General features: G+C 40.2%; 2 protein-coding genes across 3 annotated transcripts in view; both read right to left on the bottom strand.

Annotated features, from left to right (window-relative positions):
• Nucleotides 1-1,140: 1,140 nt before the first annotated feature.
• ppifb (peptidylprolyl isomerase Fb) lies at nt 1,141-5,652 on the bottom strand. Its single transcript, XM_035662278.1, has 6 exons — nt 5,392-5,652; nt 5,184-5,214; nt 3,678-3,766; nt 3,503-3,599; nt 2,564-2,639; nt 1,141-1,613 (listed from the first exon to the last, which is right to left on the bottom strand). The coding sequence occupies exons 1-6, from the start codon at nt 5,542-5,544 to the stop codon at nt 1,478-1,480; spliced, it is 582 nt and encodes a 193-aa protein (XP_035518171.1). The 5' UTR covers nt 5,545-5,652; the 3' UTR covers nt 1,141-1,477.
• Nucleotides 5,653-6,891: 1,239 nt separating this feature from the next.
• The window catches only part of LOC118326964 (zinc finger MIZ domain-containing protein 1-like), a 114,951-nt gene continuing 108,741 nt past the window's right edge, over nt 6,892-13,101 (bottom strand). For both annotated transcript variants that reach the window (XM_035660131.1, XM_035660138.1), the window contains 9 exons: nt 12,888-13,098; nt 12,529-12,634; nt 12,269-12,429; nt 12,086-12,153; nt 11,906-11,974; nt 11,569-11,813; nt 11,252-11,415; nt 10,273-10,542; nt 6,892-10,195 (listed from right to left, as the gene is read on the bottom strand). In XM_035660131.1, the coding sequence (XP_035516024.1) occupies nt 10,088-10,195; nt 10,273-10,542; nt 11,252-11,415; nt 11,569-11,813; nt 11,906-11,974; nt 12,086-12,153; nt 12,269-12,429; nt 12,529-12,634; nt 12,888-13,098 (1,402 nt within the window). In that variant the 3' untranslated portion in view covers nt 6,892-10,087. The remainder of the gene's footprint in view (nt 10,196-10,272; nt 10,543-11,251; nt 11,416-11,568; nt 11,814-11,905; nt 11,975-12,085; nt 12,154-12,268; nt 12,430-12,528; nt 12,635-12,887; nt 13,099-13,101) is intronic.

Below are 13,101 nucleotides of genomic sequence, written 5' to 3'. Positions count from 1 at the left end.
TACTTATAGCAAAGCAAAAACAGATTTGGCTTCATCACCCTCTCATATACCACTGCTGGCAGAACCTAGAGTACGCTGTGTACTGTAGCAAATCCAAGCTGACCCCAAAAACGAAACATTTCCCCAGACAGGCCGCAGCAGAATAAATACTTAATGGAATAAGATCATTAGTCAGCTGAGGCTGATGAGGAAAACAGGAGGAGGCGCGAAGAATGACAACACTGATGTCATTCCTCAGCTGGTGATAAAACATTCGCCTTTTCCCAATAAATGGGCACGCCTTCGGTTCTAAAACAGCTTGATGTCAGCCAGTAGTTTAAGTGCAAAACTTTTCCTTAAAAGGAACAGCATGTAGGATTTAGTGGCATCTAGCTTTGAAGTTGGAGATTAAAGCGAACTGATGGCGTTTGAACATGGCAGACACTGTGGAAGAGGACCCGCTCCCTCTGTAGATAAAAACAGCTCATTCTAAGGTGACAGACACGACTCCTATATTCAGGTAATTTTTTGAAAACATACCTATGAATATAGATTCTCCTAAAAGGACCTTTAAAGCAGCTATAATGCATATTTTACACCAACAATGTAACAAATGACAATGTGAAAGGGTCACTCATAGTGATGAACCTACAGAGAACCCTCACCTCAATCTACAGCTCTTCTCTGCAAGTTTCACTTCATTGTCAGGCTGTCTGGACTGCAATTTTATGGTTTTGATTCATTCTCACGGCTCTCATAGATAGTATCGTTTTCAGCAGGCAGCTGTTTTCAGTGAAAAAGCTCTAAAAAACCCACAGCACACTACCTGCTCAGCACCAGACAGCAGACAGACACGCACACACACATCGAGCAGCTAGCTGATGCCAGATATTCCCCTCAGGAGTTGGATAGCAAAATCACAGCACAGATAAACGTGTTGATGGTGGACATTAACCTCACTCCAATGAAAATGTTGCTCCAAAACTGTAAATAAGAAACTGTTTGCTAACAAGTTTCTCACATGAACTTAAATAGTGTTATGTCAACTTTGTGTTCACAACTTGTTTCCGCTGCCAAGTGGCCAAAAATCAGTTACTGCAGTTTTAAAAAAGATGTAATACTGACATTTAAGTTCATGTAAACAGCACGAATGAGCTCACATATTTAGAAAAAAAAAGGACTTTATTTTAAGCGAATAAATGCCCCCTTTTTCAAACCAGTTTCAATGTATGTTAATGAATTAATAGCTCTTACAAATACAATAGTACCCGTCATCTTATTGCCTCCTGTCCTATAATACAAGTTCACATTTTATAGCATGACACAGTTAAGTGTCATGCTGTAAGGACCAACGCAGAGTGTGACTCTTGAAATAATGAGCAAAGAGAGGTAGCGCTCTGTGCCCTGACTGAAGAAAGAGACTCTTTCACTCGGACTCTCACATTGAAATTACAGCAGGAGATGAGACTACGGCCGTGTCCACCGCTCACATGGGAGTCTACTGGAGCTCTCCGCAGTCTGTGATAGTGATCTTCTTGGAGGTTCGCCCAGATTTTGAACCGAAAGACTCCACTTTCTTGACCACGTCCAGTCCCTCCTTCACGCTGCCAAAGACAACATGCCTGCCATCCAGCCTAAATGAAGAGAGGAGGTTTATTATCACTGCCCCCGTACAGTGAGACAATCCATGGTGCCCCCCTACTGGGTTGGACTCATGGCTTTTTGTTGGGTGATGCCACTGTTTTTGCAATGATTCTGCTATATTAGGCCATTGTTCAAATCTTCACATTATTTTTGCTGTCATGCCAAAAGACTGCAAGAATTCCCTGCTTCCACCGAGAAATGTATTCTCAGCGGGGTGGGAAAAAAAACCTCTGAAACAGCATTTCAAACAATAACCGAACACTACTGAACCCATGTTAAAAAAGGTAGAATAACAAAAGCCTTCCAAAGGTAGCAGAGTTTTAAGGTTGGATGGTATATCAGAGCTATTTACCTGGCTGGAATCTCTGGGACAGATTACTATTTTAAAATGAGTGTATTTATGAAAAGAAACTTGCTGATGGGAGATTCTGGTGGTGAGCTTGAGAGCTTTTCTGTTTGGATCCTGGGTAAGCTGTTGTGAATGGCTGCGCACTCTGCACTATGATTAAAATAAATAGGCAACAATACTCAACCTTAAAATATATAACATCGTCCCAGAGTAGCTACTCTCCATTTCCATGCCGTGTTGGATCCACCAAACTAACATTTTACTGAATGTTTCGAAGTTTGTGGTGTGCTGCCGTACACTGTCACCACAAGCACAAACAGCGTTTAGGCAAAATTCTTAGTTATTTGCTGTTGTTTGTAATGTTTTTTTTTATTTTTTATTTGCACAAGTTGTTTGGTGAAACTGACACTGTGTAAAAAAGGAGATGACAATTCTGCATACTTTAAGTATTGATGGGTCTGTTTTTGGTCAGTTTTGCTCATTGTGCAGGGTCTTTATCAAATTATCTGAGCTCTGTTCAGATGTTTCTTAGACCAGCCAGAAATATACTTTAAATAAGAACTCAATAATTTTGTGTTTGTCAGCACATACCATTCTGTTTTAGATGTGCAGATGAAGAACTGGGATCCATTGGTGTTGGGTCCAGCATTGGCCATGGACAAGATGCCTGTAATGCAGAATTTAAAACATTACTAATGTTATAAGTAACAGCAGCTCAACACAAAACATCTGCTGTCAAAAGGCCTGTTGAAGAAAACATCATGCAAAACTGGTCATTTAAACACTGTGTATAATGCTGCCACCTGGTGGTGAAAATGTATAAGACAGATCATGTTACAACACAGTATGCATTATGTTCATTACCACTGCAAAGGTATAATAGGGCACCTACAGCAGCCATGACTTTCATATGATCTTCAAAACTAAAAGAAGCATCCATCCTTTGTCCATCCAGCTGCATCCAGCTGCTTAACAAGCTCTGATCACATGGTATGAATTTAGGATTGTCTTGAACTTGATGTTTTATCAACTTCTCTTAATCATGCTTTTTAAGGTGACGATGTCTTTATGATATTTATGTTTTTAAGTCATATTATGTGCTGTCATGTATGGTTGCTGATGTTATTTTTGACATCTTCGGTGCTCTTTGTGCAAAGCTAATTCCCTCGGAGCAAGAAAACCACCAATACAGCAGCTTCTCAAGTGCAGTGTTTGATGCATTCGCACTGTTCTGTGTAGTGTCACACTGTCCCCACTGTGCTCTCAAATCTCATTAGACTCTGTAGTGATTGTAGTCAATGATGCAATTTGTTGCACCAAAGGAACAGGTTTTGTTGGATGGATACAAACTGAGTTGTCCTGAATTTATGAAACAAAATGGGAAATTCATTCTGCAACATTCCTGTGACATGATCCGCGTCTAAAATCTACTGACTCTCCCCGCACATCTGGAATATACCTCTGAAATCTGCTACTCCTCAAACTGAACGGGCATTTAAAAGCTTTGCACAAACACAACGGGATGATTACCAGGTCCGGTGTGCTTTAGTTTGAAGTTCTCATCGCGAAACTTCCATCCGTAGATAGACTTGCCTCCAGTTCCATTGTGGTTCGTGAAATCTCCACCCTGAAAATGAACCATATCACTGTAATTACACTGTAACAGAGTGCTGGACAACAAAAGAGACACAAAAGAAAAGCCTACCTGGCACATGAACTGAGGGATCACCCTGTGGAAAATTGATCCCTTGTAACCAAAGCCCTGTTCCCCTGTGCACAGCGCTCTGAAGTTCTCTACGAGAAAGATGACAATCCATACAGGTCAGCGGTTTCACCAAGTATTATGCAGTAACAACAGGGAATCCCAGCAAAAAAAGATTATCTGAATGTATGACTGGCTGCCTCAATAATCAACTAATCTTTTTTCTTTTAGGTCTGAGTATTCAATCGAACAGGTCAGAATGGGACCAAAGTATGTCTATAGAACCAGGAAGTATTGAAAGGTGACATTGAATCATGGTTCCCACTCTCAAAAAAGAAGTTTTTCTTGACAATACATGACAGCAGTTGTTCACAAACAGTAATTTTTGACCAGTAGGCCTACTATTGACAAATATAACTCCAGCAAATTGACACTTAACTACCGTTTTTCTCTCACAATTCAGCCACAGACCGAAAGCAACAGTTCAAATCAAACAGACTTTCCAGGACAACGTAGATTATTTCCAAAATGTTTGGTCATTTTAATCAATTTCCAGATGTTTCCCTGACTGGAAAACCAGCCTCTAAATTTCCAGGTTTTCCAGGATGTATAGGAACCCTGTGAGTGTCGGGTGAGATTTAAAATCTTGATTACTTGTGTTCTTTGATCAGAAAGTTCTTAATTGAAATCAATACAAAGGACTTTATTTACTGTAAATTTGTGCTTCTGTGAACTTTGGCTTCTTTTGCGAAAGGAAAGGCATTTTTATAGAAAAATATCTTAAAATAAGATATTATTTTTGACATGTGATTATTGTTACATGTCTGCTATCATAAGGAAATTCCCAAATGAGCTGTGGTTTTAATTAAGAAATCTTTCTGCCTGACTAAATAAATACACAGTGACAGATTTAATTCAACTCAAATAATCAGTCAGTCAAAGAAATCCTGAGACTATGAAGAGTCTCTTTACTTGAAGGCAGCCCTGTCATTATGCCAGTTTCTAACAGCAGAATGATTTTAAATAACACTCTTATGTTAAATAGCTACTTAATCTCAGATTAAGGTTCCTGAGGTCTGATAAAATAAGGATCTGCTTCTAACTTTATGTCTGTTTGGTGGAGACTGAAAGGCGTACACAGGGTGGAACAGACAAGAACAGACTTGCATTCAAGCTTACTTAAATGAAAATATGCAAGTATCAGCAAAATTGAGTAAAAGTACTCAAAAATGGTCCATTTTCACAATGCAAGCCAGCTAATCCAAGAGGGGTTTTAAAGTGTTTATTTTGCCAAGAAGTAGGGGAATTTTCTCCCATTTTTCAGGGAAAAAAAGAAGAAAAAACCCACTAAACTTGGGTATACATGGTTTTCACAGCACAGTAAGGTATACAAATAGTATATCATTAGTGTGTATGGCATCCTATAGCTGTCTGACAAATGCGGAAGGTATAAAATTGCATAAAATGGACAATACTTCAGAACAAAAGCATGAAACAGTCATTGGTTACCTGCAGTTTTTGGCACAACATCGGCGTTGAGCTGCAAAAGAAAGAAACAAAGCCTCAGGGTCAAACAGGTTAGAACTCAACGACAGTCAGTGAAGCTCACTGCAAGGAAACAGGAACTGTAGCTGTACATTCAACCAAAAGCAAACACGACAAACTGAAAGTAAAAATAATATGTGGCTGCTTTGTTTTTTTTTTTTTATCTCCTCACCTCAAAGGTTACCCTGCCGAGCGGCTGGTCGTCTGCAGCTATATCAAAGTACACCGTCGGGTTCTTGTTGGCAGCTGCGGGGCCGCTGCTGCACATGCGGGCGGCGGTAAACGCCAGAGAGCACAACTTCATTCTGTTCGTTAAGAGCAACATGTTCAAAGGATAAAGTGGCTCCGTTCGTCCTCTCGGCTCAGCTCTCCGCTAAAGTCACGCTGACATGTGAGAGACGAGGAAGTTTATCTGACACAGCCGGAAGTACACGCTCTGACAGCGGCGAGCGTTAACATCTCGCGAGATTGAACGCGATTACAACAATAACAAATCCCAAATGTATTTATTTATTTAATGTGTACAGTTTATTGTACCTACACATGATTGGTTACCAGTAGACTTCAAAATGGTCTTTTATTCCCCTTATGAAATTGTTGTTTATTAAAATTTTTACGAATGTGTTCAACATGTAATTAGCGCATAGCAAACCATCGATATTCCTTTTAAAATACATTTGCATAGTTTTACATACTTTAGGCTATATATAATATATATACACACACATATGGTTTTACTTCTAAAACGTCACTTCTAACAATTTTTTTTAAATAATAAAATTAAAACACTCTGGACCCAGGCATTGAATTAATATTTGTATCTCAAAAAGTATAACTTCTCACTTTGTGTCTCACACTGTGGGCAGCAGCAGGCTCATTCTGACATAAACTATGTGGCCATATTGTGGGAGTTCAGGAGTTACACACTGTCATTCCTTTTGCATCAATGGTATTAAAGAGGTTTGTTCAGATATAAGTTTGTGAGTGAAAAACGTAGAGCAAGTTTTTCTTGGGTGGGTGGTGTCGGTGTCAGCATCTAATCTTGAGTGGGTCCACTGAGTCCTGCTGAAAATGCCTGAGAAGCACAAAACATTGTGTAATGTGTTTTCTCTTCATTTCTTCACTTCCGTCTCGACAGATTGTATAATAACTGCCCAATTCCTCGCCATTCCCATGAGCAGCTTTACAAACTTTGTTGTACTTATTCTGTTGCGTTAATTAACGCGGGCTCATATCATTTCCACATATTGGCAAGCTGACCTCAAGCTATGTTAATCTAAATTTGACACCCACAATTTACACTTTCTGGTTGGATAAACAGCCTGTGGGAGTTAGGCAGGCCTAATTGTCAGACTATGATGCAAGTGCACAAAAGACAAGACCACAGCGACATACAGGTATCATCTGAATACATATTTATTAGATAAATATTAGGTTGTCACATCATCTAACTACATACAGTTCTGCAAGACTAAAAATCACAATTAGTTCCTTTATTTTCTGACCAGTTTAGAATATGAAATGATTGTACATACAATGTACACAATAGAGACAATGGCCACATTGCATGAATCACCTTAGATTGTATCATTTTTCCAACTGCTCATGATATCAAAAATTGTACAAACTATGGATTCGGTTACAATCTTCTGGACCCGCTCCTCCCACCGCCTTTCTCCCACCCCTCCAAAAACAAAAATTTTCTTTGTAACCTTGTTTTTTTTTTTCTTCCTTTTTTAGCTTTAGCACCTCAGAGTATGCAGGTGACAGACTAGAACACTTAGGCTAAATATTACATGTAAAACATAGCTGTCCCAGTTCCCCTAACAAAAGAGGTGAAAGTATATTACAGCGGGGGAACAAAATGCTGAGAGATACCCACAGACACTAACTAACAAGTTTCATTTTCCATATTCAGCCACTTCCAGTAGAGGGGTTGCAAGCTTTTTATTATTCTGAAGAAACAATGCACATTCCCAGGGAAAATGAATACATTTCTGTTCACATGTCTCTATATTCATTTACATATATACAGGCATCCTTGGGACGTTTGATCTAGCCTTGCCCTCAACGTCCTTTCCAGGCCAGAATGATGAACGTGCCCTTACTCTCTGTATTTTTATTATTTTTTATTTTATTTTGTTTTGAAACAACTTCCCCCAGAGAAATGGCCCTTTATTGTGATTGTGCATCTACAGATTCGGGGTGCTGCCTTAAACACCAAATTGGCTCACTCGAAAGTGAGAACAAAATATGAAATGAGAACGACTTCCATGGGATTGATGAAGAGTTTCAATTCAGATAGTTAAAAATGAAAAAGTGGCAGTGTATCGTTAAAACAGGGATTATTTGATGTCTCTTTGTGACATAAATATGAAACAACATGTCAGTGTGCCGAACTGGAACAAAATAATATTTCTTAAATGACGTTTAAAATAATGTTTACATAAAACCAGGTCGGTTAAATCAGCACAATGCTACAGTTGAAAGAAATTGGATTTCTAGCCTTACAGATTAATAAGAAAACCAGTACAAAATAATTTACCAAAAACAAAAGGGGATAAAAATGTATATGGTCTCGTGCTTTTAAAAAAAGCCACATTTTCTATAACAAAAATATAAACAATATCATGGATTTCTTTAAAATATGGTTGTGATATATCTTTAAAATACCACTGTGTATTGACAATTAGCAACAATTATGATATTCACATAGCTCACTAATTACACTGAAAGCCAGCTGATACCACATCTTTTTAAAACCATTACTGTTCAGTATCACTGATAAATGTTAACATAAACTCATGAATAGACAACATTGATCATTTTCAATCAAATACATCTGAGTGTGAAAGAAAACATTGCGTCAGAATGAGCTTGACATCTGAAAACTGAAATGATGTTACACAATCACCTCGAGCTGACGCGCGTGGGGGGGGGGGGGGGGCACGTAAAAATGGGACACCTGTCTGTAAACGACAGGTGTGAGACAGAGTGCACTGGGAGGAAAGTGACTAGAAAGCACGATGACCTGCAGGAAATAGCTTATGAGACATTTGGACTGGCTCCACCCACAACAAGGAGGCGAGACAGCTGTCGTATGCTGGTTACAAACAAAGTCAGTGGTTAGATGGGAGTTTGGGAGCATACGTGGTTAGGTTGGACGACTAATGATCAAAGGACAAACATTATCAAGATGATACAAAAATATTCACAATGATATTTACAGTACAATAGCATTTCTTAAAAAATAATACATTTGCATACTGAACAGCACTCTTCTCAAAAAGTGAAATTGAAAACAAATGTGGCAAAAGGTCTGCACCAATACTGCTTTAAAAACCACTTCTTGAACAGCAGTGATGGATAAACTGTATTTGTCCTCCCCCTATATCTTTGAAATCAATATGACCTCCCATCACACTGATATAAACACACACACACACAGTCACACACGCACTCTCAGTCTTACACGGGACCAAGCAAACGCAAACGTCTCCATTCTCATCCCTCTAACTTTGGTGATGTTGAGCAGTTTCCCAAAAGATTTATGGATAGTTTAATTATGCAGCAAGAAAAACAAGAAAACAAACAAACATAACACAGTATATCCAGCAAATACATGATAAATGTATCGCTGATATCAGCATTATCCCTTCAATGTTAGTGTTAAATAAATGATACTAAATCTGACAGAAATCAAAAACAAACGTACAAACAAAAGAGCTGTGGAAACAGCAACTGATAAAAACCACACTATCTTTTTTTTTTACCACTTGGAACAGCACTAGACAAGGGCTTGGCACACATGCACTTTGTAGACTACTTAAACAGCACATCATTTAACAGGGAGAGAGATGCAACGTTGCAAAAATGGTGACACGAGCGACACCGGGGCTCATGCAGAGCAGACGGCATGGAAGGAGTTGTAGCATGAAGCAATAAACGCAGCAGGATCGTTACACGAAACTCCAATTTCTCATACTGTACCTTTCGTTTCCATTAAAATCGCTCCTCTGTACAGGAGGACGATAACGCAGAAGTGCAGGTATGCTATACTTGTTAAGTAATATAAAGTTCTTCTGTTTGAGTGGGGCCAAAATCTTCTTAGTTCCAGCTGTCAGCCCACAGAAGACTGTAAAGCAGGGATATCTCTTTTTGACAAAAATATGTATTTATCAAATTGTGGAAAAAGTGGAAGCCAATCATTCCCAAAAATCGTTTTTAAAATGTTGAGCAAAAAATTATTTAAAAAACATTTTGTCAAGGACAGAAATAAGCTGATCTAACTTATCTTTTTTTCTTTCTCTCTTTTTTTTTTTTTTTGCATTGCCAAAATCTCTTTGTGCTTTTAAATGATGTGTGGTGGACAAAAACAGTGCGACTAACCAGACCAGTCAGGGAATGGAGCTGTGACACCAGGAAGCTGTGGCCTCTCAGATTGGAATAACAATATGGACATAACGCACACTGGCCAGATAGCGCAGTTTTTTTAAGTTATTTTTCTGTTTTATACAGTGAATTCCTTTTTTTCTCAAAAGGAAACAAAACATGAATAAAAAATGCTACAACACGTTCCTAATGTGCACACATACACCTGTGTGTGGCGTAAAAAAATTAACTGAGTATAGCTGCACAGTTCAAAAGTATCGCCACGGGGTGAGAGAGCGGGATGACCCTCCCTCCCCATCCCGCCGTGTCTTTGAGTTTTAACCTCTTTCAGTCAATCTGCGCTGGCCAATGAAAACTGTACAAGAGGAAGAAGAGAAAGGGAGTGCATCTTTGTGTTTATCAAGTACTGAGCGACCGCCCTGGTTTCTCAGGGAAACTGCAGGCAGTCAGAAAAGTTTCTGTGTGTCTGAATTGCCTCAGTTGTTTTCGAAGAGCGATAGAAGGTCGTCGTTGCTATTGCTGGGGAGGTCTGGCGGGTCCAGGTACGACAACAGCTCATCTGGGTTAGCGAGCTCTGGAAGAAGCTGTAAGGAAAAAGGAACATTTGGTTAACACACAGAAAATAGATTATTTAACATTTCCACTGTTTGTCAGGACTCACGTCTAAAGATGGCTCAGGCATGTCCGACCCTGCTTGGCTATCCAAACTGCTGGAGGGGTTGAAGGCCAGTTCGCCGTGGGGATGGTTGTTGGGGCCGGGCTGCTGTTGTTGTTGCTGCTGCTGTTGCTGAGGTGGAGGAGCTTGTCGTGACGGCTGAGGAGGCCCGCTGTGGTGTAGCTGCTGCCCTGATTGGCTCCCAGGGTGTGGAGATGCATGTAAGCTCTGCTGCAAAGGACCATGCGACTGGTCATTGCCGGCGGAGTGAGGTATCTGTAGAGAGACAGGGGAAATATTTAGACCAAATTTGTAACTAGAAGGTATTTTGGTTAAGGATTAATCTGACTGTTATTTGTTAACTTCGAGTTGCTTGCTTTGTGAGTGAATTCAAAAATTTATTTTCTAGTTGCCATAACTTAAAACTCAGTTTGATAAACTTATCTTAGCTAAGTGTTATCTAAGGAATAGTTCAACATTTTGGGAAATAAACTTATTTGCTTTCTTGTGAGAGATTGATACTACTTAGCTAAACAGCTAGTCTGGCTCTGTCCAAAATTGCCAGGCCATTAGAGGAGACTCCAGGAAGTTACTGGTCCTAGCCAAGAAATAGTCCAGCATATAACCCCACATAAAAATATAACTAACTAGGAGGTAGAGCTGCAGGCAGATTTTGTTACCTTTGATTGAACAGGGCTAGGCTAGCTCCCAGTCTATGTGCTAAGCTAACTTACTGCTGGCTCCACATTTTCCTTACAGATATGAGAGTGGTATCAGTCTTCTCATCTAACTCTTGGCAAGAAAATGAATAGGCATAATTCCCAAAATTTCAGGCTATTAACTTTTCTTTTCTGGTGGTCATATCGGGGAAAAACAGAAACACATGTACAGTAGATAGAGTTGAATGTTGTGAGTGGTTGTCCAGCTAAGCCTTTTTACCATGTATTTGATATGAGATGACCCCATATACGGTGGGAAAACTCACTGAGTCAGGCATGTTGTGGGAGAGTGGCTTGTCTTGGGCCATCAGGCTGTTGGGCATATCAGGTGGGTGAGACAGCTGGGGACCGTGCATGAAATCATTCATCGACGTACCACCTGGGGTGACGTGAGGGAAGTCAAAGTTCCCGTGCCCCTGGTAACTGTTGCCTGGCACACAAAATAAAAAACAGTAAATACAAGCAAATGTACATTTATTATATATACATATACATGTACATTTCGTTATGTTATTTTAAAGCTCATACCCAACATCTAGAAGATGTATGCTTGTCTATTTAGGATTATATGTTTATATCCTACCATGGCTGCCGTATTCACTATTGTTGCCCCCTTGCTGAGAAGATAGTAACGGGTACGGCGACGGTCCAGGACCGAGCTGAGCTATCATTTCCATCACATTGGGCATGATCATCTGGCTGGGACTCATCGTTTTAAACCTCTTGGCCAGTGGTCCATCTGGATCCTCCTTGATGTGGATATCAGATTTTATGGCGACCGGTCGCCAACTACACGTCGGGTCAATGGTCACCTCCTCAAACTCCGAGCTGGTGAAATACAGATGAAATCAAATGGTTAAGATGCAAGGAAATACAGAGAAATGCATTATATGCATTACTTGTTTCTTGTCTCAGTTTACTTTTGAATGGCGTTTAAGATTCCCCACATGTACTGGTCCACTTCGAGTCCTTCTAGCAACGCTGTTTTACTGAGGAGAGAAGAGACAGAGGGCTTAAAATTCTGACAGCGACAACTGCGAAGATTGCAGTCAAAACTATAGACAGGGCAAACACTGTTGTTTTTAGGATGGAAAACTTACTTGCATACAGGACATCGCCATGTCCCCCGCTCACAGTTCAGTTGTAAGTATGATTCCAAATCAAAACACTACAAGAACAAGTAAGAACAAAACATATGTGTTAGCCAGGACACTATTTTAAAAATCTTATTCACTTAAGGCATCAGATTTTTGACTCTGTTTATTTATCCCTGCAGTGCTTACCTGAACGTGTTTGCAGTCATGGCCTCTTGCTGGAAGCTGTATTCGCCGGAAGGTGATCGGACATTTTAGTGAGACCTTAATGGCCGTCTGCTCCACACCGTCCTCTCCATTGAGCGTTGCGTTGCCCGATGACGCTGCTACGCTGCTGAAGTTCCTCTTAACTTTGAAGCAGACGGAAAGAAATATAGCGCATAAGCAAGAATTCTGAGAACAATCAGGACAGTAGGGTGCGAAGTGTGACTGTGTTCTTTCGCGTGTACCTTTGGTGATGCAGTGCTCTGCAGGCAGAAGCCTCTTCTTCAGTAAGCCCTGGAGGACAGAGCGAACTGAGGGCCTGTGGACCAGCTGCAGCACAAACAAGTGCGACTGCAAGAGAAAACAACACTGTCACTATCACAAACATCCTCATATGGTGCATTAGTTTAATACTTTCTTTACTATTCCGATATGTGTATCCAGAGGAAAAAAGACCTGACAGATTTTTTTATTTTGTTCTAAAGCCTCAGCATTAAATATCACCTGCAGGTAGATTTCTGCCTTTTATTTATCTGGCAACTGCTATTTGTGTGTGGATTTGTATAAACCTCTTTTTATTAGTTCAGGAGATTTGTGTACTCACACAGCAGCAGGCAGTGACTGTGATCTGGATTGTGTTCCTGCCTGGCTGGCATACGTGTTTCAAGTGCAGGGGTTTGTGGGAGGTCTTATTGTCGCCTCGTTCGATGGTGAGCGGTGTGGCGTTTACGCTGACTTGGACCGACGCCGGCCAGTTGGTGTTCATTTGACGGTCTTCGTGGTGGTAGCACTTAAACTGCAGCTCCAGGTCCGATCTG

The sequence above is a fragment of the Morone saxatilis genome, unplaced genomic scaffold, assembly GCF_004916995.1.
Source record: "Morone saxatilis isolate NCDOM2014 unplaced genomic scaffold, NCSU_SB_2.0 Contig1, whole genome shotgun sequence".
In the NCBI taxonomy this organism is placed as follows: domain Eukaryota; kingdom Metazoa; phylum Chordata; class Actinopteri; family Moronidae; genus Morone; species Morone saxatilis.
This window is presented reverse-complemented; position numbering and strand designations above follow the sequence as displayed.

What these genes read in the sequence shown, in the direction of transcription:
- ppifb (XM_035662278.1), bottom strand. Translation starts at nt 5,544, where the DNA reads ATGTTGCTCTTAACGAACAGAATGAAGTTGTGCTCTCTGGCGTTTACC. An exon ending in TCCCTCAGTTCATGTGCCAG is followed by an intron (nt 3,600 to 3,677) that starts GTAGGCTTTTCT and finishes GTTCATTTTCAG; the next exon opens with GGTGGAGATTTCACGAACCA. An exon ending in ACTAAAGCACACCGGACCTG is followed by an intron (nt 2,640 to 3,502) that starts GTAATCATCCCG and finishes TCTGCATTACAG; the next exon opens with GCATCTTGTCCATGGCCAAT.